The sequence below is a fragment of the Pholis gunnellus genome (assembly GCF_910591455.1).
Source record: "Pholis gunnellus genome assembly, chromosome: 12".
Taxonomy (NCBI): Eukaryota; Metazoa; Chordata; class Actinopteri; order Perciformes; family Pholidae; genus Pholis; species Pholis gunnellus.
In genome coordinates this window covers 10,524,485-10,549,661 of record NC_136539.1, presented here as the reverse complement: position 1 = coordinate 10,549,661, position 25,177 = coordinate 10,524,485, and the positions used below count along the sequence as shown (strand labels likewise).

Here is a 25,177-nt window from a genome sequence, read left to right as displayed (position 1 = left end):
ATGCAGGCACAACATCAATGCAGCTGGCCCTTTCAGACGCCAACTCCCCCCACCGGCCCACCCCACCCTGCTTCCTCTCTTCTGGGGTCTCCAGAGGATGGAGCCTGGGAACTGGCCTGCTCTGCCTTGGCTCTCTCTCTCTCTCTCTCTCATTGCTCCCCTCCTCCTTTTCTCTCCATCATCCAGCTGTTGCTGGACTCACGTGGAAGGCGTCCAGCCAAAAGCCTGTCAGAGCTTTGGACGGGCTCAGCAAGCCTGGGCAGAGAGTGAACAGCTACACTACACACAAATATTTCTCTCCGTCTGCATCTTGTTCTCACACACACATACACAACAAATAAATGGCTCCGTCATCCTTAATCATGATCCTCTCCCAACTTTCTAAACCTGGCATCTCATATATAAGTCACTCTTAATTTTACATTTTCTGTAACTCTGTGTCCTGTCCAAATATTAAACATGTTCCATGTCTTCCTACTTACATGCAATCCTCTCCAACATACCAGATAAATGAATCAATATGTGGCTCTAAAACCATGGGAAAGCTCAGAAAACAGACCCCACTCTCAGGACCTTCAGCCCTGACCAAGAGCGCTTTTTCTCATCTATTCTATTATAACACATGTGTGGCCTGCTAAATATTCTCATTCCTGCTCTCTCAAACACGTCTAACACACCCAATCTCACCTCTTATTAACTTCCGGTCCATTGAGTGTTTTTCTTTTTTAAAAGGATTTATTACTATTATGCCACTTAAAGAAAACTTCAGGAACACCTGCTTCAGATCAGATTAGTGTCATAAGACAAACAGAGGAAAAGGAAAATTAACTCTCAGAATGAAGCACATGTGTGTTTTATTACGGTAAAACTTGCTGGCACGCAGCAATAAGGGCTCCTGGTGCTGGATTAACATGCTTTTTGACAATTTACCAAGGGAGTTCAGGCACGCTGACGCAATGAAAGGACACATGACACTTGCATATTGTCAGCACCACTCAAATAAATCACAGCTGCTCATGTCTAAGTATTGCTTAGGTATTCTCTCAGTCACCTGTTGCTTTTTGTCTCTGATTTTTTTTTTCCTTTCAGCAGTTTTCTCCATCCTCTTTAAGACGCAACTTAACTGAGCAGACATTCCTGCATGTTCGTAACTCAAGCCTCCAAATGGCGCACACGATGATGAAGACGATAGGTGCGCGCATGTGTGAAGAAAAAACCCCACCCATGTGATGTCTACTGCTGAATCTCCAAACACCGCTCAGTAATCTGCAGGCGGATCAAAATAGTGCTTCTCAGATTTTTCCTGTTTGTTTTCCTTCTACGTCCACTACGCACCGCCGTAAACCCAAACACCAGATGGGAGAGATGGCACACAGACCCAACTGACATCTGCACAAAAAGAACATCATGCTAATGAGTCTTGCAGCCATTGAGTGGATGTCTGAAAAGGGATCTTGAGAGGACCTCATACAGATCCGCGGGTGTATCGAATGATGAAAAGGTCTGATTATCGAGCATAAATACCATTTCTAAAGGCCTACGTCGTGATGGATGATAGCCTTACCAGATTACACACACACACGCCTGAGATGGTACTTTTACTTCGCTAGATGTCAGAGGGATATTTTACAGTTTTTACCCAACCACTTATAACAGACTGACCCGCATGAAAAAAACTACTATTGATACTCATCAAAATCTATCTAAAAAGAGTACATTTCAAATATGTTTTGATGCATTGTACAACAAAAACACACTTTTATAAACTGTCTTGAATATAAATATGAATATCGATAAAGAATGAGGGAGCATGTTTGTTTGTACTAGTTGAGTATTGCCGTTACTGTCTCCCAATGTTATACTTTACATTAAATGATCCCCATCAGAGCCTCGCAGTGAGGTCACATTATGCTAATTTTTTAATTGTAAAACAGAGGAGCATTGGTATTCTATCGGTACTCGGTCTACCCGAGTTTGGGTATTGGGTATCTGTATAAGGCGATAAAAAAAAGTGTTGAATCTGCTAGATAAGATTACTACTTACTCATATTTTACTTAAAAATGTACCCAATAAAACACAATTTTATGTTATGTTTACTGTTATAAACCAACATTGAATAAAAAAACTACCTCCTCCTTCACTCCAATATGAACTACATTTCCTTAAAACATTTTAAATGCTGTATCTTTACTTATTATGGAATATCTTTACATTGTGGCACAGACGTCCAGCACAGTATATGCTGTGCATATGTGAGAGCTGGAGAGTGAGATTGTGAGAGAAGGAGGAGATGAAGATGATGTTACTCTACACAAACAGCATGATCTTCCACAGAGCAAACAGACTGAGCAGAAGCCTGAGATTCTGCAGTGATGAGTGTTGGTGTCCACTGTGAATATACAGTGGCTGGTGAGTCACTGAGCCCTCGAGGAACTGTATCAGATCCAGCCGAGCTCTGCCGCAGACAGTCTGACGTGCCTCTGGACAAGTGTTTATGTCATTCCTGAGTCTGGATGGCAGGCCTGGATGTCTCCAAACTGCGAAAAATCAATATGACATGTGCTGGCAGAGTGTTTACATTTCTTGGGCGCTGCGCAAAAGCAGTGCCTCATCATAATTGTGTGTTTGTGATTGTTTAAGCTGTCCGGAGCTGGCAGGGAAACACAGGACTGAGGGTTTGCTTTGACAGAATCGAAGACAGAATGCATCAAATTCCAGCAGAGGCGGAAGATGGGGTGGGAGCGATGAGAGAGATCTGTGGCATCATGGTGCACACGGGCACGTCCACAGGCCTTCACAGTGTAGGCCGCTGTATCGCAGTCCTGGAGGTTACACCAGTTCAGGCCTCCTGCCAAAAGGCCTGATGTTTCAATAACACTTGCTTGATATGTCTGACATCATTAGATACATCACAGCACTGAGATGAGCCCAGACGAGAGGAAGTGATGAGTAATGTTTACTTTAAGGAGCAAGAGAGGCAGCTCCAGAGATCCAGACGTTAACACAAACACTCTTAATGTAAACCAAGGGTGAGTATATAGAGCTGTTGCATAACCGGATCCTAAAAAAGAGCCACAGCAAGAGCAGCATCGTCGTGGCTGAGGCAAGCACAGCCTGCTACAGAATAGGTTGGATCGGGCATTTTAAATCTTTTCTGACGTTTCCCAGATTTAAATTTTGTGTGGCCATTGACCTCACCTTACTGGTCAGAGATAAAGGACGCACAATTATCTAACTGACAAAACAAACTCACCGCAAGGTATATTTTCTGTAGCAGCAGTTCCAGAACTTTCAATCATATAACATGATCTTCCTTCGCAGAGGGAGTTTGATGGACATTTAAATATGAACATTTGGAAGTCCATGACAACTGGGCAAACACGATCTGCTGAAGAAGATCATGTGATATGAATGAAAGCTCCAGAACATGAACTAAATGGACCTCGAGTTGAAATTGTTTTGCCAACTACTGGTTACCATTACTTATAATCAAATCTGTGATGTCATTTCAGTATGTCTCTGGGGCCTTTAGGGAAAATCATTTCTTAACTCTCCAACAACCAATCAATACAATACACAGACTCAAACTTCATTCTTGACCTGACGGTTCTCATAAAACATCCCATAAGAGACTTGAGGCTTCTTAACTGAATTCAAAGGATAAACAATGGATGGAGAAGGCAGCTGGATTTTCCCAAACTTACAAATAGGGCCAAAGTCTTTGTAGCAGAAGTCATTCAGTTTGCCCTTCAGCTTGCTGTGACTGCATGACTCACTGCCCCTGTTCTTCTTGCCCAAGTGGGCAAATCCCAACCCTCATGCATTGCACTCAACCTGCAAACTTTATGCTTAAACGTTTCATTTACTCTTTCATCTTGTGTGTAATAATTACAATGTTTTCACACAAAAGATTCTAGCAGTTTTGCAGCAGTACTGATTTTAACCACATGGGGGTAGAAACGTTCCCATCACTGAAGTGCTCCACTTTGATTGAACATTTACAACAGCTGGATGTGTCTTTCCTACCATGTTAAGGGGAACTGAAGATCACACAAACATCTGGTTAATGTCATCTACAGACTTTACTTAGAATGACATCACATTCCTGCCATAACTTCCCACCACTGCCGTAGCATCTCACAAACCACCGGGGCCTCCTGGAGCGGCTGAGCACCTAAATTGATGGAGCATATGCCCCTCGTCTTCTATACACATATCACAAGCACACAAAACCAGACTAAACACCAGTAAGAAGTTGACATTTAGATATAACCTCCTAACATACAGTAATGGTCATCAGACAAGCATCATGAGATGAGATTCCGTCAAGGCATCGCAATTATGCCACTTATTACTGTATGAAATGGATTAAATTAATTCCCAAGACACATGCATGGTAAGACCATAGGCAGCAGCCACTTTGTTCACAAGACCGAATGTAAAGTTAGGAAACTGACATCAGCCAGAGCCATGAACAAAAGTTCTGGCTGCTCTTATCAGGAATCAAGTGCTGCGGAAGGCTGTTGTTTTTGTTGTTTTCAGAAGAAAAAAAAACGTTTTTCCTGAGCCAGTCATGTGAAAAACGATGTAGCCAGAGAAAATGATTTGACTGGAGAATTCCCTCTCAGTTTATCTCCTGCGCTGAGAGAGGAGCCTTCCTTCCCGACTGATATGAGTTCCACTGAGGGGGAAACTAGAGTTGTACCCTTTTCACTTTGTATGGTGGAGATCTGTTGCGCTTACATGCTTGTCTCAAACATCCATGCACCAAGCAGTTCTAATGGAGTACATTGGCAGCTTAACAAGAGCGTGAAAGTGCCGGTGCTGAGAAAAGGAAGTTCTGATAAACCCACTGTGAGCTACACACCCAGCACCAAACAACAGATAAAGTTAGCAACTAGCTACTGAACATAACCAGCCATTATAGTATGCCAGAGTTTGTTGAAGAGTTAAGCAATTAAGGGTTTCATGCAACCGCCGGTGCGACCATATTGTCTATTTTTTTGGCGGTTTCTAAAGGGCACCGTAGTAGTATTTTGCTGAACTGGATTTCTTGCAGAGGTTTAGTGTAACAGCCCAAACGACTGTCCTCCAACCAAGCCCCCAGGAAGCCTACTTTCGTAGTGGCCAAACCGTGGGACTGGTCATCAGTCACGTGATGCTGTTGGGCCCAAAAATATATTTTTTACCCATGACTTACATAAATAATGAGATGTCTGTAAATCAGTGGATAAAAATCTTTAGTTATAAATAAACTTCCCAGTAAGAACACTTATGGGAGGCGGAGGTTAAAGAAACACTGGTGCTCTTGCTCTATTGGCCCATGGATGTGGAACATCCGGGTAACTTTATACATACTTTTGGCTCCACGCATCACTAAGCCACTTTCACACTGAACGGAGCCGCACCTCCAACACTGTATCCAGTTTACTTTATTGAGCCATGACTCCAACACCAGCCTCCCCATGTGAGCAGAGGTATTATTATAGCCATATTGTTGCGGCACTTAGTGTTGGGTTTACATTTTGTTCTGTTTTGGGCAATCGGCTGTTTGGGTTGATGTCAAGTTGGCTGATGTAATTACTCTTAACGATGAGATTTTGGCTCTGTTTTCCAGCAAAATATTGTGCAACGTTGTTAAATTGAACGTATCCACGAACTTTCGCATAAACATTTGGGGTTTTCTGTGGACTCAGTGAGTCCCGCTGAAATAACAGGTCAAGCTTTTTTCATTCTTTTCTTACTTTTCCTTCCGGTGTTTGTTGAAGTGAGTTTGAGAAGCTCCTGTGTCCTTTTACCACAGTGACTGTGGCGTTAAACCACAGATCATTGCTTCCATATGGAGACAATCAGGATAGCTTTACTCCACTAACGTCACAAGGATCTCACTTGGCAGCAGTGCTCATTAAGCAACACCAAATGAGACAGTTATGGAGCACGCTGCGATACAGGCAATACAATACCTCGTAATAAATGTAGCATTGACATATACACACGCACATGTGCTGATTAGAAAGCACAGACGCAAGCAGCATTGCTGCGACTACTCAGCTGATTCTAATGTCATGTAATCTATTAGATCAGTATCTCAGCAATGTTTACTCACTCCAGCTTTTTGTGGTTTGAGGTTTTTAATGGTGTTTTTTCTTCACAGTCAATAAGATCACAGGTGCTAATGACCACAACTACGCTGTTCCCACAACACTCCTGGGCTACATACACTGAAACAGGAGAGAGAAAATGTATGAAAAAATACTAAAATAATAATAGATGAGTAGGGGAGGATAGATAAGTTATTTCAGACTGTGCTGCTCAGACATTCCTGGCCTTCTGTGGTACTAACAGGCTGGGTTGAGAGAATAGAAGTGGAGGAGGGGAATTTTCTGTCTGACTGCCATACTTGGAAGACAAGTCTCCTGGTGCAAGTTGCTCTGTAAACAGCATGTGTGTGTGTGTGTGTGTGTGTGTGTGTGTGTGTGTGTGTGTGGGTGTGGGTGCGGGTGAGCAGCACATGCACAAATTGGAATGCTACAATGTGAAATATTTTTCCAAAATGCCAAGATAGATATCAAGTTAAGCGAAACCATTCTCCTTTTTTATTTCTTTTTTTATTGGAGAAGCAATATGACAAAATAAATACATATAGTGAAACATGGAAGAGAGACATAATGACAGACATACAGACAATAACATAAAGCAGTTACGACGACGTAGATAATGAAATGATAAGAGTGTAGATTACAATTAGATTGGGTTATGTAGGTTATGTGTGTGCATGTTTGTGTGAGAGGCAAGAGTAGTCGATGAGATGTGTGGCGGAAAGACAAAAGATGTGGTGGAATTTTTACAGTGGTAATGAATAAATATATGCTTCAAAAGCAATATAATAATAATAATGATAATAACGATAATATAAGAAATAATTATAATAACCATCATATTAGTTATGATTACATTCTCACTGCAATCAGGTGAGAGGCCATACCAGGGGCGGCGGAGAGGGACAGGGAGAGCCCCCCCCCCCCATTACCTTAGCTTATCACAACCACTGGCTCTGTCCAAATAGCCTTGCTCTATCCAAAGGCAAAGTCAGACTACTAGCACTTCTAAAACTCACTAATAAGCACATTGTATCTCATTTAATTTATACAAACACGTAAGTGTAAAATAACATAACATGTGGTTTTACTGGGGAAGCCACTTGTCTAAAAGAGATAAGCTCTTACCACATGTATCACTAAAAATGACACAGTGCTTTCATGTCAAAGCTCCAGAGAAACCAAAGGCCAAGTTGAAAGTCCTACACCTGGAGACATATAATATACACATTCTGCAATAAAACATTGCTATGTTTTCTGTTTCCTTTAAGGAGTCCTGTAGTGCTCATTTGCTGAGACCAACTTGATGTAAAACATGTCCTGTTCTGGCTGCAGGCAGCAGGTTTTCATCTACACAACAGAAATAATTCAGGGTTTCTGTAACCAAAAGCAGATGCATCTGCAGAGAGCTCCACACAAACACACACACACACACACACACACACAATGCCCAAGCACAAAAATGCACATGTGAAGAAACTCACCCATGCAATGCATGTAAACACAAAAATGAAGATTAATACCATAAAACTTAGCAACCTTTGTGAGATCAACTCTGTATCCTCTTGGAGAAGCTAAAACTCTAAGTAAATGAGGCCTGAGCAATGTTTACGCTAAATGATATATAGGAAAGTAGGTATGCACACACACACACACACACACACACACAATTAACAAACACAGCAGTCAGTCACCAGTCTGCTCATGCATGAACAAGCGTGACCAGGTTAATGTTGCCTGTCATCAAATGTGGGACTGGAAGACCAGAACAGCTGTAAATGCATGGCTCTAGAGTGGTGGGGTCTAAAAGTTAAGAAAACCTACTCTACCAAAAAAAAAACATCAAGTATATCACCCACTTATCAATGTCATGCAGGTCAACGTTTCACTTCAGCTCAATAAACTCATGACCTTACATGAGCACAAACCTACTTTAATTCAGTGAAGCCAAACATGGCCAACTGTGGACCGAACCGCAGACAAAAGCTCATCCTCTGGGACTGCAGAAGTTGTTGAACATGTCAGCGGACGTGCAAAGAGAACTGTACAGTCCTCTTTAGCGGAACAGAACCAGCAGTATATCAACAGTCTAATCAGGAAGTCTCACATGCTAAATTAACTCAACAAATGGGAAAATTGTTTCAGACAATTTCTCAGGACTTGCTGGTCTGCATAATGTTTTGTGAGTGTGTGCGTGTGTGTATGTGTGTGTGTGCGCTTGTACTATATGGTAAAATGAAAACTCTGGAATTGGCTGATCTTCAAGAACTGGATCTGGTGGGTCAAATGCAGCGGGTGGAAGGAACTCCAGAAAACTGTTCTCTGCTTAACACTCACTGTACATGTGATTGATACTGTTGTTGAGATTAGACTGAAGCAAAAGAGCACTAAAAAGTCCACTAATTCAATGACTCAATATCATTATATTTCATTACAATGGTTTAATTATCATGACCAACACTCAACTGCATTTCAGACAAATTCCAAGTTAATGCCTCTAAGAGATCCTACAGAATAATCCTGCCTTAGATTACAAAGGTCCCTGACCTCTCTTAATCGGATAGTCCATCTGCATCCCACCCTGACCAGTAACAAATGAGCCTCACAGGCTCATCCTGCTGACCTCTAACCTCTGCCCAGACAATTAGAGGGGATTTAGACATTCAAACAGAATTTTCAATATAAGGGTCATCTTTATAACTTTGTTCTTCCTCAGTGTCTGGCAGTGTTTATGTGAATGACACGTTACCTTGTTAAAAGAATTAAGAAACACTGATCTAAGACTATTCATTTGGCCTTAGAGGGGACTTTCTGGCTCTACTGCACAAACACACACATGCATTACCCGAGCACTCCACCCAAGAACAGCTGATTGCAGCCTTGCCGTGTAGCCGACTTGATGATGAGAAAATAAACGTTTTAGTTCTCAAATGCAGGATGTGTTGTTTGTCTCTCAACACAAGTGTGAAAAGTTCGAAATCTGGAGAGCTAACTGAGATTCATCTTGTTGCAGTTGTGTTGTTTCAGCCAGTGGGAAAGATGGGCTTTTTGGTTTGTGTGCAGGACTCTGTTCACGTGCCCACACATCACTGGTCTGAGCGGTTATTGTTCCCCATGGTATAAAAAAAGAAAAAGAACATTCCTCTACAATCCCAGAGGAACAGGATCGTTACAAGTACACAAACATCAAACTGAAAGTTCTCTACCTCTGCCCTTCATCTTGTTTTGGATGCCTGTACCCTAGAAATAGAATTTGACAATAATCTGGAACAGAGTTTGCACTTTTTGTCCGCTAACAAATCTGGTATTGATGCAGTGAGAAGGGAGAACATGGTCAGGGGCTGGTGGAAACAGAGAGAGACGGGGGGTGGGGGGGGGCGGAGAAAGAAACAATTACTTTGTTCACACGTTTGTTTTCTCTGAGAAAGGGCCAGTTCAGTTAATGTCAGCGGCTGCAGAGCTCTGAGTACTCCAGCTCTGCCGGTTGCTCCTCTGTGAATGTGCAGCACTGTGCCACAGGATGTGGGGTTTAGAAAACCATTCTTTCTACACGGAGGAAGGCCTCTTCCTTGCCTTTTATGCTCACAAAGACAAGAAGGGGTTGGGTCCGCCTCGCGTCTCTCTTAAGAGTGCTCTGGTATCTGGATATAGCGTCAGCACAGGAGGACAAGGAACGACCTCTGAGACTTTGTACCAACCAAATATGTAGCAGTTTACATCCATGTCTGTCCAAAATGTCATGTTAGTAAGCAATGTTATCCTGTTAGATATTTGTGTGAAATTCATCATAAGTCATAGTTCAGTCACAATTAGTGCATTCATTCTTGAGTTATGGCCAAAAACGTCTTGTGTGAGGTAACAGTGACCTTTGACCACCACATTGTAATCAAGTGAACGTTTCAGCCAAATTTGAAGACATTCGCTCAAGGTTCAAGATCTTATTTATTGTCATTGTGCAAAACAGGGTTGTTCAATGAAATGCAGTTATAGTCCCAAAATACAGAGGTCCGGACCTTGGTAACCTCAATGGTGTGTACGGCCATGCTGGCAACAGGTCAGCATTTTGCTACATAAGAAAAATACACAAAAAAATCAAATCTATTTGTGGAGGGTGGAGGATGAGTTTAAAAAGAAGACCAAGTCCTTCGCTCTCTCTTAATAATAGACTAATGCGTTACATGGAAGCATCTGCGTTATGAGTTAGTAATTTATTCAAAGAAGCATTACCATAACTGTAATACAGGGAGACACAATGCGTCCATCAGGGAGTATGCATATACAGGAAGTGTGTGTGCATGTAAGCTCTGTTTCACATCCTTTTTAACAAAGGCTTTTCCATGTGGGCATGCTCCACATATGTTGGTGTTGTTTGTTCCCAGTGAGGAAATTACCCCTCATCATTGACATCAGAAACACATAATTGAGGCGGCACTACAGGAGTAAGAATAAGTGTGAGAACAAGAGGAAATTCCAAAGACCAGAGAAAGACGGCCTTTATCCCCGCACTTGAGCCCGTTAGCCCCATCATCATACCATTCACTTCAGATGATAGCTATCTAATAGACAGAGCTGCTCTCCATTGTTCCCCTGTTTCCATGTCAAGCCTTATCTCTTCCATCACCATTACATCACTTCCGCTGGACGTATGGAGACTGGAAGTTGAAGAACAGCTCTGCTCTCGATCAGTTAAAATGTCTTAATCTACCCCTAGACTCAGCTATGCATTGAAAGATCAGCATATCGCAACTGCTCCTGATGTGAACCACAGGATGTGACCGGCTTTCCTAAAGTTATCCGATTAAGCTCTTTTTAGTCTGGAATACTTTAGTAGAATAACAGCATCATAAATGAACAATTATCATTGTATGCCAGTAGACAGCGCCAGCAGCAACATAAGGAAAAGATGGATAAAGCATCTGTTCTTCCAGGAAAGAGGTTCAAGGCTCTGGGTATGGATACACAGGCACTCTCAGGTCCTCTGAATTACAGCCGGATCTGCTCTTTCTATCAATCCTCCTCTGTAAATACAATGCCATAACAGTCCAATACTACCATTTCTGGTCAAAAATACAGAGTAGCTGTTGCTCAGTTAAGACGAGAAGAGTGTGCAGGATTAGAGCTTAACAGTGAGTTTCCGTGAAAAGTGAAAATCCCACTCTTAGTCTGAATCGATTTTGATTATCATCCACAATGTCATACCTATCCGAGGTAGAATTTCCACAAGCAATGTTTTGACCACTATGTAAAGTTTGCTTCATAGCCCGCTGCTCTATGTAAGGTATGTGTGGTGCAGGCAGAATTAAAAACCAGATTGCACCACTGTCATGTTGAGCTGACAGGAATAAGAAACATCTCCATTTATCTATCTCAGACTTGTTGAAAGGCGCCACACACCACATACTCCACATTCTGGCGAGAGCGTTCATCAGTTAACTTTTAATAGAACAACTATGAAGCATGTGCTTGTTTCATCTAACATCATTACGGTCTTACTGTAAGTACCTCTCTTTCTTCAGCACTGGCGACATCCATCGTCCTGGTTCAATCCTCCATCACTAACTCCATCAATTACACACTCAACACACAAACTAACCGTGTCCCTTTCCCGCTCATCTGCACTCTCAAAAGAGTGAGATAACAGAGTGAGAGAGACGAATCTGTCGTTGTGAAGCTCCCTCTGGCAAGACACCTTAACAACACCGTGCAGCATGTGACGCCCCATGTATTCATCTAATCATCTAATCTGAGTATGCTTCTGACATAATCTCTTATCTATAATACAAGCATGAATCATTTAGGATTTTGAAACTTGTGTAACGGGAACATGGACTACAACCCAAAAAAGAGGCGCATGGCGGAGCTCCGTCTTGGACAGGGTCATTCAATAATGAGGGTGTAGTGAACAGGGATTTAACTTCAACCATGTTTGAGGTTATGTGCAAATCCACATTAACTACCACAGATTATTGTGGTAGGATTCCACAGATATATATTAGTTAGTTGTTTTTTTAATTAATAAAGAAATCTTCATGGCCTGCCGTGCATGTAGTCAAATGTGTTTTGAGGAAACGACCGATCATCTGACTCTAAAAACTGTTAGCAGGCCAGTTTAAGGATTCACTTCTTTTTTGCCACAGTGATGGTTCAGGTCCTTTGTTTGTGGAAAAGTCCTCAATGTGTGTCTCACAGTTGGGTGGGGGTCCACCTGCTACTGCACCACGAACCTGTCCAACTGTGTCAATGATCTCAATGTTGACCTCACATGTTCTGTGTCCTCCTGACCTTAGTACATGTTTTCTTTTTCTTTTGGGAAACAAAAGGTTTGGGCTTGACAGTAAAAATGCAAAATATGTTCTTAATCATTTACTTACACTTTATAAATGATCTTATTAATCATCTACAACTCCTTAATAATTGGTTTGTAATATATATAATACTTCATTTATATACACATAATAGACGAGCTTATTAATCAAGAATAAAACATTTATAACTGTTATGAATTGCATACTAATGAGTGTTACTGTAGGAACAATGCTTTATAAAGGATGAATTAAGTGTTTGCTCATACTTCACTAATGCTTCATAGTGTGTAGTTATTATAAAGTGTTACCGAACAAACTGTCTTTTTCTTTTAGACACCCAAGTCGGTTCTTGTGCAGTCTGAAATATAAAATAAGAGAAAAACTTAAAGGTTCTGTTTTAAACTTTCTTCTTCTGCATCAGAGGCAAAATAATGACTTGAAAAGCAAATAAGTAGATGATTCTTGTCATGTTGACAGAGGGAGAAGACACAAACTCTGTGATGTTTATCCGAGAAGCTCCAGCTCGACATGTGTATTTATATTAGAGGAACAAGAAGGGCACTTCAATTCAAAAATAGAAATATAGCATGACCAATATGCTTCTTGGTTGTTGCCATGGGTATGTTGTATTGTATTGGAAGATGCTCAGAAAACTTCCAAAGACCTTTTACCAGAGTCTGAAGGTCTGAAGCAAAAGCAGCAACATTTCCAGGTAAAGCAAAAAAGTGTTTAGTTCAACAAGGCGTGAATAACCACTCACTGATGAGACGCTCTGACATCTGCGACTTCAACCTCACTGTAATCAAGCATGGAATACAACAATTACATTGAGAGAAAATGATCAATAACATGTTAGCTTCTTGTATTATTAAGGCTTTAAATGATTCTACTGGGCGTCCTGGTGCAGCTAAACATGTGCACCATCAATAGGCTCTCTTCTGCATTACAACGCATCCATAAGACGCAGTACCTTATATTCAAACCAAGTATTGCACATGCAAAGTCTCACAGAGAAATCTGGTCAGATCAGGTGGGAACAGACTAATGTGGGAACAACACAAACCTTCCCCTTATCCAGATCATTGAATCCAGCAATATTCCAGGTTCCCTCTGCAAACCTCCCCACACACACAAATCCATTTACAGACACACCCAGACCCAGAATTGCACTATCCTGTATACTAACCACAGACCTTAATGTTGTCTGGAAATGTTTGTATTTAATAAAGTAGTAAATCCTTTGTAGTATGTGTAACAGCTGAAGGAAGAGACAGACAAAATGTAAACACTTCACTTCATGTGGACCAATACAAAGAAACCCCCACAAAGTGATACATGTAATGATCCCATCATCACTGTCTGTCTTTATTATCCTCCATCAGTTGGACAACTTGGCAGCGGCGGGTGGATGTTCAGGTCAATGTCCGGAGAGTGAGACTAAAAGATTTGCTACGGGGTATCATCTCTGGCTCTGACCCACATTCCTCAACTTCTGGGGCTCATAACCTTGCCATCTCCTTCTCTCACCCCACGCAGCCTCCCCCTCCATCCCGCCATCACTCTCCACCTCCCACCTCCCTGTCAACAGACGTATCCATTACGCCATCTCCGTCCAAACCACAAATGACCTTTATGACTCACCAATTTCACAGTTAAACGGCTGAATTGCACTTTCACCATAACAATACACTTCAGGGAAGTAACCGATCTCGAGCATCAACACAAGTGGGATCTCGAGGTTGTTAAAGTGCGGAAAAATATCAGCGTGGGACAAAAGACGTGGTTCATATGTGAAACGCAAATGTGACGAATCTCAATAAATGCCTTATCAGTGACGTTTGGACCACAGGGAATTAAAAAGGGCTTTAGCATGCTTAACCACTATCTAATTCTCTCATCACTTGGCACAGACAGGAACACACACTACTTGAGTATCACCGTCAGGGAAGAATTATCTTTGCCACCTAGAGACGCCTGTCAAAATACAGGGACACTAACATGATCACAACTCTTCCAAATGTAGGCATTTTTACAACACTGGGGGACAGGGGTCAGGCCTTCCCAGGGTGCTCTGCTTGGTTGGTGGCCGGTAACAGTAAGAGGGGTCAGCTGTTGTCTCAGTAGGGGGTGATGGGGAGGAGGTTGGTGCTTAGACCAAACGACAAGCAGCCTTGTCGGCACTTTGGGCAGCATGATTCTCAGCTTTCAACAGACAATACACACACATGAACAGCTCTCTCACCACTTCCACCATATTTAAGTAGTGTCCCTCCCTGAGGTTCACCCTGTCCTGGGACATCATGGCAAAGCCGGGAGCAGAAACCTGGCAGCACGGAAAGGCTCATCTTTCCCACCAGCTACTGCTTTTTGCTAACCCCTCCATCCAACATCCCACACACAAACTCTCACTCCAGGAATCTGCCCCTCTTCCTCTTCCTTCTCCTCCTCCTCCTCCTCCTCTAGGAATTACTAATGACTCATTCTGGCCTGATTAAATGACCGCCAAGGGAGAGAGAGACTATTCTGTTGATATCGTATAAACAGTGGGGAAATATACTCAGGATCGGATGCTGTGGTGAAAGTATTGGGAGTAAAGGTCTACATAGTTCTAAATATTAGCTTGTTGCTTCATCCTTAACCAGAGTGTTGAGTTTAAGGCCAAACTTGCATTATCTTTTCATTATGACCTTTGCAAAGTCAACCTGACCCACACAAGGCTCAGAGTTATCACATGTGTGTGTGTTGCATGCATTAGTGATTGACCGTGAATTGTTTATACTGTATATTCCCTCCTGGCCTCTGTTTAGCCCCACTGATTGTGAAGGAGCCCAAACAGGAGACTGTGATACTCAGTCAGTGTCACGTCCCTGTGTATGCAGAGACAAAGAAGAGGTAAACACACTGAAGCGGCCCGTGGACATCGGCCAAACACCTTAACCGGATTCACATTAATGAAGATGCAGGTTACAAAAGCAAGTGGACGTTAAGTAAAGAAATGTCATTGTTCTGGATGTAACTGGTGAGGAAAGTCCCTTTCTGTTCACCGTGCCGCTTTGGATGGATGACAGGATCACAAACTTCCTGTTGTGGACCTCCCATGGGTGGATGGGAAAATATGCCAAATCCCAACAACGAATCCAGAACGTTGAATTACTCCCATTTCATTGGCTTCATCTGATCTGTGACAAGATGTTCAGCCAGATATACACCTCCTCACCCATCCTCTCCTTTGTCCAGATGTCATACGTTTCTCTCATGTTTATGCTTCTCAATCCATGCAGGCGGAGGATAAGAGTTCACTCTGCTGCTTTGTTTAACCTGATACGTTGCCTCACAGCATCATACACTTCTATCCTACGCAGCTCCCTGAATCAAAGCTTTGTCTGCGGAGAAATACCCGGTAAATAAAGAATTGTTTTCTAAATTAAACATCTAGGGAAAGGGACGTCAAAGCCACTCTGCCCAGTGTGCTGCCAAAGGAGAAACTAGGAAAAGCTCTATGACATATTTTTTAACATGTGGAGTTTTGTACTTTGTGACGACTGCTTGCAGCTACAATCCATCAAATATATTCTTAAAACACCCCGGAAGATAGAGAAACTCCCCACAAGATAACACCAGGCTCCCTTGTGGGGTGTCAATTTTTTCTGAAACTGAACATTGTGCAATAAAACCAACTGATTAACAGCCTGTTTTTCCTCAGCTTCACTCTTGACACAGTCCACAAATGTTTTCCTCCCCCTCACCTGGATTTTGTGCTACTCGTGTGAGAGATGTTTCCGCCACAAACTCCACCCACGCCTCAAAGTAAAGCACCACATCTGACAAGCCTCTCAACAGAGGGTGGCCTCTGTAGTTATGTATATTTCAACAAATAGCTCGATGACGATGGGTCTCCACATACATGAACATACAGAGCGGCAAGCCTGCAAAACTCTTTCAGTTCTCGGGGGAGACTTGAAGCACCAGTTTTTCAGCTCCACTGCTGTTTTCCATTAAACTACTTTTTAATGGGAAATCTGGATGTGGAAATGTATCCAAACATTGCTTATTCCCTCTCCATGTGTGATGCCACCTACTGTAGTCTAGCTGAGAAATTCCCATTTGTCAAACATTTGCCCTGAGAAAGATTTACTGATGAAACCGGTTGAAAGCTAGCTGGTAGTTCCACTCCCTCACACTAACAGTTATTAGTGCATATTTGTAAGTCTTTACATTCAAATGTCTTAGCATGTTTCATGTCAAACAATGTTTTCTGCAAACTGAGGGAAGAGATACATGCTCCGTCAGTTTATCCACTAGAATATGAAAAAACATCTTTTACTGTGTTTTCTTCCTCATGATTCTTAATATCTCATATCACTATATTTGCAATGCAAGTGAGCAACTTTGGATCATGCACCAACAGCAAAACAGGCTAACAGCTGGGACACAGTTAGAGGACTTATATCTCTTCCTCTGGCTGTCTTGTCTCTGGATGAGTTCAGGAGCATGACAAGTTTGTCTCTATTCTAAAGAGACACATTCATTAAAATGTGTATTGGGTTATCTAAACATACCAATGATTTAGTTCTTATAGTATGGATCTCAGTCTCCCTCGTATCCTCTTACCTCGCCCCTGCCTCACATGCACGCACGCGCACTCTCTCTGCCCCACCCTCTCTCTCTCGCTCTCTCTCTCTCTCTCTCTTCTCCTCTCTCCAGCAATGTGGAGGAGGCTGGACTGGGAGTAGATTCAACTCAAAGTATTAGAACTGCCTCATGAAGCCAAACAGACAAGAAGTGGTTGAAAAGACACATAATAACACTACAGTGATTGAAAATATATATATATACATTTATGAGTATATTCAAATACAAACATCTTGAATAAAGAGTCTCTATGACACTAAAACACTGTAATGTGTCTATTTGGAGGACTGAAGCTCAATAACAGATGAGCACAGTGAATGGTTTGTCTTAACAGTCGGAATTTGTCACAGAAAAACTGATGGTTGCACAAAGACTACACACTAGGTCTATATATATAAGTAAGTATATGTAAGTACTAGCCTACTTGCGTGCATGGCTCTCCTAAATACACGAAGAAAATCACCCATAACTGCACTTTGTTTGAAAGTTGCGCACATCAACTTAATCAAATAACGTCTACGAGATACACATTCCGCGCAAGAACACTTTTAAGTTCCTCACAATGCTGTAGATGCTTCGTCCACTTACCTCAGCCGCCGTCAGGTCTACACAGCAGTAGACAGCCGCCAGCAGCAACAGGGTGCCGGACGGTAACAGCATTGTGGCGGTGCGCAGTGGACCAGTGCAGGGTGCCCAAAAACAACCACCTGTTGGCCGCTTCTCGTCCTCTCTCGTCGGGTGACTATTAACTTATCGGCAGAGCACGGACACGTTTGGCTGCATCTTTGTCTGAAACGATATGAGCTCCTGATCAATGCAACTTGGTCTTGTTTCTGCTGCACCACACCCCCCTCCCCAAAACGACCACCCTCGCTCCCATGCAAACGGGCTCAACCCGTGCATGTTACAAACACTTTGACTTTTCTCAGTAAGGAGAGGGACTGCTCGGTGCACTTTGGTGTGTTTTCTTGTGAGAATATTTGAGCAGGTTTTTGGTGCCACAGGTAGTTTATTACCTTAACCCGAAAACTTTTCAGCCCGGGATCCCGCGCATCTCTTTCCCGGTGAGATCAATTTCCTTCACCTTACCGCCGCCTGGTAGCCTGGCTGTGACTGTAAGTAACAAATCTTACTAAATTGATGGCAAATTGATGACATGGCTACTCTTGAAAATTGACCGATCATTGCAGCTGTTCCACGAGAGCGGAGCACCTTGTGAGGTACTATTTACAGCAGAAATTGAGACAAATAGATCAAGTCGTCTCTGTAGACACTAACCAGGTGGATCACATGTATGCACTCATATGTTGACCGTTTTTATTAACGTACAGGGTCTTGATGTGCTCATCAGGTCGGGCAGACATGCTGTAAGTGTCTCCACAAGTGAAACAGCGGGACTGAAGTTTTTTTTTCTGTGCGCATGAGTGGGACCATGCAGGGACAACACAACAGAGGACTAATACATCTGAGGTGAGTGGATCATTACGCTGCAAAATCATCACGTTAAAAAATATCAGTGGCATTATTATGAACGCTGTCATTCTCATTGACTACAGGCTGCTGCTCCTGTGCCTCTGCGTTGCCATCCTCGCCTCGGGAGCGCACGCGGTAAGTTTTCTCTCCCACTTTGTGTTTGATTTTTGCTTAACTTTCACCTGCAAATCGCAGTTGGTCGTAAAGGTATAAAAATGAACCCGACGGTGTGTCCGGGATTGGTTTGACTGTGGTAGCAGACCGTGGGAGTGTCTTGTTTGGGGAGTTCCCTCCTGTAGGAGGGTTCTTGGCTTTGCATACCGGTAAATAACAGCAGAGCTCAAAACAGTTTCTTGTGAAATGACTCATGTTGAAATGTTAGTGGTTTGAGTGAGGACATTCACTATTTGTTATGCTTTTGCAAACTGAATAAACAGAAATGGGGTTTCATGTAGCTACACTATGGTGTGTGTGCTTTGTTTGACCCTTGACCTGGCAGGGATTAGGGGTCGCTGTACTTACATCTGCGTTATGTCACTGAAATACATTTTCACTATACGTTCACTCTGCTGGATTACCTGTCTGTAGCAGGTTTTAATAAGAGACTGCTAATTGATATTCATAAATGAATGGAAACCAGCAGCTTCCCGATAGCCTGGCTGATTAAAAGATCTGAATCTGTACAGCATGCTTTTAAAAACTGTCAGAGGTACCATATTCATGATTTGGAGTTGTTGTTTTTTTCAAATCCGTCTCAAAACAATACTCTTGTTCCCATATCTGCTGGTGCTACTGGTAATACTGTATATACCATTCATCCTGTCTATACTGGCCATTAAGTGACGCTTATCACAACTCCTCTGTAAGTAACGGGGATCAAAATCAGTCTTGAGTCGATGCAAAGAGCATTCTAAAGTTCAGCTGAAGCCAATATGACATTTAAGCAGTTTTCATTAGACAAATCTTCCAAAGCTGCAGTCTTTTTAGTATGAAAGTCCCTCTTTGTGCTAATGTCCCTCCACTGTCGCTGAGCAAGGAAACACAAGGACAAAGCGGGAAGTCTGTAATCAAAGAAGATAAAACTTGAAAAAACACCGGTATGAGCCTTTTAGCAAACTACCTAACTTGGGCCTCTGTTATTATGAATTCAAATAGGTTTTTTAAATTAATTGTTAGTTAATTAAGTTGGTTAAATGGCAGTGTATGATACACAAAGCAGGGGCCTTAAATCCAAATTGAAAGATTTACCATTGTGGGTTTCTACTCTCTAAATAAATCAGCAGCCATGTCAGCCAAAGAAGAGACCGCCAATGTTCAAGGTGGAGAGACTTTAAAGCTGGACCCACACTAGGCTCAGGTGTGGCTCATTTAGCTGACGATCAACATCCTGAAAGACAGAAAAGAGACAGCAAACAGGACACAGACCCCTAGTGGAAGGGAGGGGTCGTAACAACTGATAAGAGTTGTGTCAACGAGAGGTCAAAGGGCAGGTCCCTGCATCAGCTTAATGCCCTGAAGCTTGTGTAGAACTCTGGGGAACCTAGACAAGTAGTTGATGTCACAAGCAAATCCATAGTGAAAGTTGCCAGAGAATCGAGATAAACAGCTGGTAGCGCCAATTTATCCAGTCATGTACCATTAAACCGTTGCAGTAGAAAAGATGTAATTATAAGAACGCCAATTAAACATCAAACGAATGAAAGTAATGTGGTGGGAAATGTGAAAGATATCTGTTTGTTTCATGTATTCATTACAGGAACGTTACGGTGTCCTCATCAGTCCACACTCTGAAGGTTTCTCGCATTTTGCTTTTTTTCATTCACCAACTGTTCCACCTCAGCCAAGTGTAAAAACTTTTTTACGACGTTTAGACTTTTTTTTTCAGAATTTATCACGTTGTCGCGGTTTTCGGGTTGTCCGTGCGTCCACACGTACGGTCCATTCTGGTGAACGCGATGTCTCAGGAACGCCTTTCTTCAAGTTTAGTTGACAATTTCACACAAATGTCTCTTACAGGATAAAATAATGACGTGCAGGGATGTAAACTGCAACATTGATGAACGCATAAAAACACCAAGGTGGTAATTCTAGTTTTATTTGGAAAATTGAAAATGTGCATAAAAACAGATGGATGGAAAGCCACTGAATGTAGCCTGATGGCATTCACATAGTGACAGTGAAGTGTAATCTATCTGTGAATGCACGAGGCCATGCCTTCTTACAGGACAAAATACGTGTTCATTGTCAGTGGAGCAGCTCCATGTGTTTGTTGACATTACAGTTCACTGCTCCTCCTGTTGACGTAAATGGATTTATTGTTTTTCCTCATATGCCTAAACACCTTCAGGTGGTTTACGTGAAAGAGAAAATGCAGATGTTTCATTAAACAATTCTAATGTTTGGCTGGGGCCGAAGTAATAGCCCAATTACTTTTTATCCTCCCGCTCTCTTTCCACACCTACTGACTTTGCATGACCTACTTTGTTTGCACACATGATGCTGAATCCATGTGTGCACCCATTAAGTGTTTTTGTGAGTGTGTTTTGCTTTTCTGTGTGTTGCAGCTCGTTAGATGGCCAGTTGTTATGTCAGACATTTGATCATAGCTAAGGCTCTCAGATGAACAAGTTACTTTCTTGGCCGTGATGAAAAGGCCCATTGTCTCTTGCTTTTATCAGATTTGGTCAGGCCTCGATTAGAAGCGTGTGACACAGCTCAGCTCCTCTGTGTATTGTGCAGCTTTGCTCCAAGGCGGTGATACTGGAAGACAGCAGTCTAATTTTAGTTTGGCATCGTCCATGTGCTCTGTGCTCAGGCTGCAAACTGTCAAATGAAGGACCGGCTCACAATGATTATACAAATAGCTCGAGTTAGAGAAAAAAAATAGCTTCAGTTTCTGTGTGTGACGTACCAGCATTTGACCTTTTGGTAAAACAGCCCCATCTGTGCACATTAAAGAAGCTGTTGAAAGGATGATAAGGAGTCAGCTTTGGCAGTTATGAGCTCCAGGTAATGACGTACTGATTTTACGTGTAGAAAAGGGTGAAGGAAAGCAGTAACCAATCAAACGACACTCTGTGAAGTTTCCCTTCTGACTCAGGATTTCACAATCTGCTTCTCTAAAAAATATGTTCCTGTTTAATATCAAATCCAAATCTGACTCACGGGACTGTGTCAGTTCTGCGAACCAGACCCAAGCCTCTGTGTTGAACAACTGTTTCCCACCATCAGTCTCCATGTGATGTTTTACATTTGGAACTCCCCTTGAAAATGTTGTCCCCAAGATATTTTGCATGTGTGATTTAATTTGTTGTTTTCAGAATGTTCACATTGCACCTTCCTTGGTAAACAAGCGGGGGGCTCCACAGGGTGGGGTGATGTGACTCACTCTGTTTGCGCACTGAGCTGCAAAAGCCTCTCTGATTTGATAGAGAAAAGTATTGTGTGATGTTGGCAAATGTGTTTGTGCTTGTTTTTCAATTGGCCACACTTAAAGCCGAGGTGAAGAGTCACATTATGGAGGGAGACGAGACGAGACGCTGTAATCATTTAAATACAGTTTGGAGATAGCAGAACACGTTTTAAGGCTTTCCTGGAAATCATTCATAATATTGCGCTCAGTTGTAAACTCATAAAGTGACAGAAGTTGTTGCGTAACGAATGAAAAACGAGAGCTTGAGATAGAAGTTCAAACCCTGGCTCCTTTCTTAACTCGGCTGCTGGCCAATCACAGCTTGAACGGTTGTAAATGTCAAATTGACAATTTCCAAAAGTTACGGAAAATGTCGTAAGCAGCCTTTTTAACTCTGGAATAGTGGTTTGATCATCCAACAAGCGGTTCTGATGGAGTGAACTAACGTCCACTAGGGCTGCAACTAACAAGTATTTTCTTGACCCATTCATAAATTTGAAAAATGAGAACGTAAAGACAAAACTGTCTATCCCAGTTTCATGTTATAAATGACCAACAGTCCTAAATCCAAATACATTTAGTTTGCCACCATACATGCCCACAATCCATCAAATCCTCATATTTGACTACTGGCACCAACAAATATTTAGCTTGATAATCACTGAAATTGACTGACTGATAAAGTGTCTTTATCATGACAAGCTTCTCAACCCACCTTGAAGTGTAGCCCTGTGGAACAGTTGTACAAGTTCACTTGAAGCATTCTGGACCCTTGAAGTCAGCTTTATCGGTCATATGCTTTGACCCTTAAGGTGCCACATTACAGGGCCTGGGGGGACAGTTTCTTCAGAGGATCCTAGTTCCTGGATTTCCTGCTTTGCATTCTACATGGAGATGCAAGACTAGAAAACATGATTCCATGCATGTGCACTTCCCCTTCACACATGTACATAAACCATGCACACGAATTCCGTTTGTGTCCGTTGGCGGAGGAAAGAAGGCTCTTGAGGCAGTAATGTTAACAGGATGTTTTGTATAGGACCCTTTGAGGGGCTCTGATTCTCGTGTTTTTGAGAATATATTTCAAGATGTGTTTGAGCACGGTGGAATGCGGGAATAATGCTGGAAGAGGATGTCTGAGTTGTGGGAGTTTGGGCTGTGACCCTGGAAGAGAGACACTTTTGGCTAAAGATTCCTACAGTACCTGGAGGCCCCGCAGCAACATCTGCTTTTGCAATTACCAGCTAAGTGGACGATCGTGATAGATGTTGTTGCTGCATATTTTGCCACGGTTCACTTTGCACCACACGGTCAAACTAAATCGAACAGATTATAATGTGAAGAGCCACAAGAGAATGTGAAAACGATGCAAATGATAGAAATGCAGTCAAGATTGGTTTCACAGCCACGCAGTTCACTTGGGAAAGCTTAAGCCTGCGTCTTAAGTGTGAATGAGTGCTGTGTGATGGGGTCACCCGATGGAAAGCAGACACGTGACTGACCTCCCAAAAGTGATTGTTTTATGGTAGAGGAAGGCGTGTGTCCGGGGCGAGGAGGAAGATGTCTGCCTGTGATAAGGATAGAAAAATGGCCAGCACATTCCCTGCCAAAATAGTGGCTGTGATATAGAGATCGCCTGCCTGTAACAATCGGGGGAAGAGCCCATTGTACTGTGCCGCAGGAAGCCGCAGTCTCGGATGAGAATCCCATGTGTGGGGCTTCCCTGTCACCGGTGTGTGCAAGCGTGGATGTGTGCGTTGTGTGCTGGCATGCATTTTCCACTGAGGTGTTGCCCTCACTTCACAGACGGACCTCTCTGACCTCGCTGCGGTTTTAACTGCGTGACGTTCGTGAGGATGCACGTGCATGCGCGCTCACATTTGAATGGATGTACAGTACGTGTGTCTTTTGTTTGCTTAAGTGTTGTTTCCTCAGGAACAGCTGTTTGAAATGTGACTTTGTGGTGGTGATTATTTGATTAGTCTCTGCGGTTCGACATTGTGATGGTGAGGAACGGCCTGGTGAGCTTGGCAGTTTGCCCCCATTGGTGTACACATTTGCCTTTCTTAAACAAGCACACATGTACAATGATGAATACTGTTGAAAGCCGAGGACTAAAAGTTCAGGAGATCGGTCCAGTACAGGCAGGATCTGTGAGTGTGTGAGCCTAACTTTCTCGCACGTGCTGAGAGTGTGGACTGACTTTATCTGCGGGCTTAGCAAAGTTCAGTTTTATGGGACACATCCTGAGTGCATTGTATAAAGAGAAAATAGATTATCCAGAGACGCTCTCTAAACAGGAAGAGGAAACGGGTTGGAGTTTAAATGTGTCAGGAGTTTCTTTACAACCCGCTGGACCCCACATAGTATTCCAGAGTTTACGAGTTTGTTGTATATTCGCAATGTGAACTCGGTGTTGTTCATACTGTATACAAAGCATCATGAAATGGAGAAGGTGGCGTATGTGTGACGACTACAGCATGATGGCAGTCTGAACGTCTGTATTTGACAATCTGTGTTGAATCTGTTCTGCTCTCATTCCAAATACCTAAAAGTGTTCACACGTCTATAAAATACACTTTGAATACACTAAACCCATAGACTGTTTATAAAGTATATACAGTCTATATTTTATCTCTGAAGTATTCATGTTTGCCTGCCAGTGGATGACTGACGTCACCTGGGTGCTGTGTGGTCTCTGTGGCTTGATCCCATCTCAGAACATTGATCCATGTATTATACATTACTGCACTGCCTTCGATTATACTACTGTACCTTTATAGTTCTTTCAGAGACCCGGCAGCACTGTACGGTGATTCAAATGGTTGTCTACACACAGACTTTATGTGTGCAGTGTACTGAAGCTTGTATACAGTCATCCTGCACTGAGTCTGTCAGTCCTTTAGTTGGCATAGAGACGTTTAAATGTATTATTTTATTATTATTTAGACGGCATAATGATGTGAAAATATGTCAGAGTTCAATATCCCAGGGCTCAGGGAGATTGGAATACCAGTGGTTTCAATGTGGCTAATCACTCTTCATGCTTCATTTTCATTCCCAGTCATGTGTGACAGCCACAGTACCACTGCCCTGGTACACACACACACACGCACACACACACACACACACACACACACACAAATTCTCTTACTCTCTGTCTTTCTCACAGAAACGGTACTTAAAGATAGTTTACTTCCATTTTCGGAAAAACGGATCTGTACATACCTACCAATGCACTTTCATCTTTGAAGTT

General features: G+C 42.5%; 2 protein-coding genes across 4 annotated transcripts in view; one reads left to right on the top strand and one right to left on the bottom strand.

The window, feature by feature from the left end:
* col4a1 (collagen, type IV, alpha 1) overlaps positions 1 to 17,820 on the bottom strand; it is a 36,754-nt gene extending 18,934 nt beyond the window's left edge. The window contains exon 1 of the mRNA XM_079170137.1: positions 17,625 to 17,820. Coding sequence (XP_079026263.1) covers positions 17,625 to 17,696 — 72 coding nt within the window. The 5' untranslated portion in view covers positions 17,697 to 17,820. The remainder of the gene's footprint in view (positions 1 to 17,624) is intronic.
* Positions 17,821 to 17,961: 141 nt separating this feature from the next.
* col4a2 (collagen, type IV, alpha 2) overlaps positions 17,962 to 25,177 on the top strand; it is a 58,411-nt gene continuing 51,195 nt past the window's right edge. For 2 of the 3 annotated variants that reach the window (XM_079170084.1, XM_079170082.1), the window contains exons 1-3: positions 17,962 to 18,151; positions 18,388 to 18,506; positions 18,593 to 18,644. In XM_079170084.1, the coding sequence (XP_079026210.1) occupies positions 18,457 to 18,506; positions 18,593 to 18,644 (102 nt within the window). In that variant the 5' untranslated portion in view covers positions 17,962 to 18,151; positions 18,388 to 18,456. Of the gene's footprint in view, positions 18,152 to 18,367; positions 18,507 to 18,592; positions 18,645 to 25,177 lie in introns of all 3 variants that reach the window. The other variant, XM_079170083.1, reaches the window with a different exon arrangement.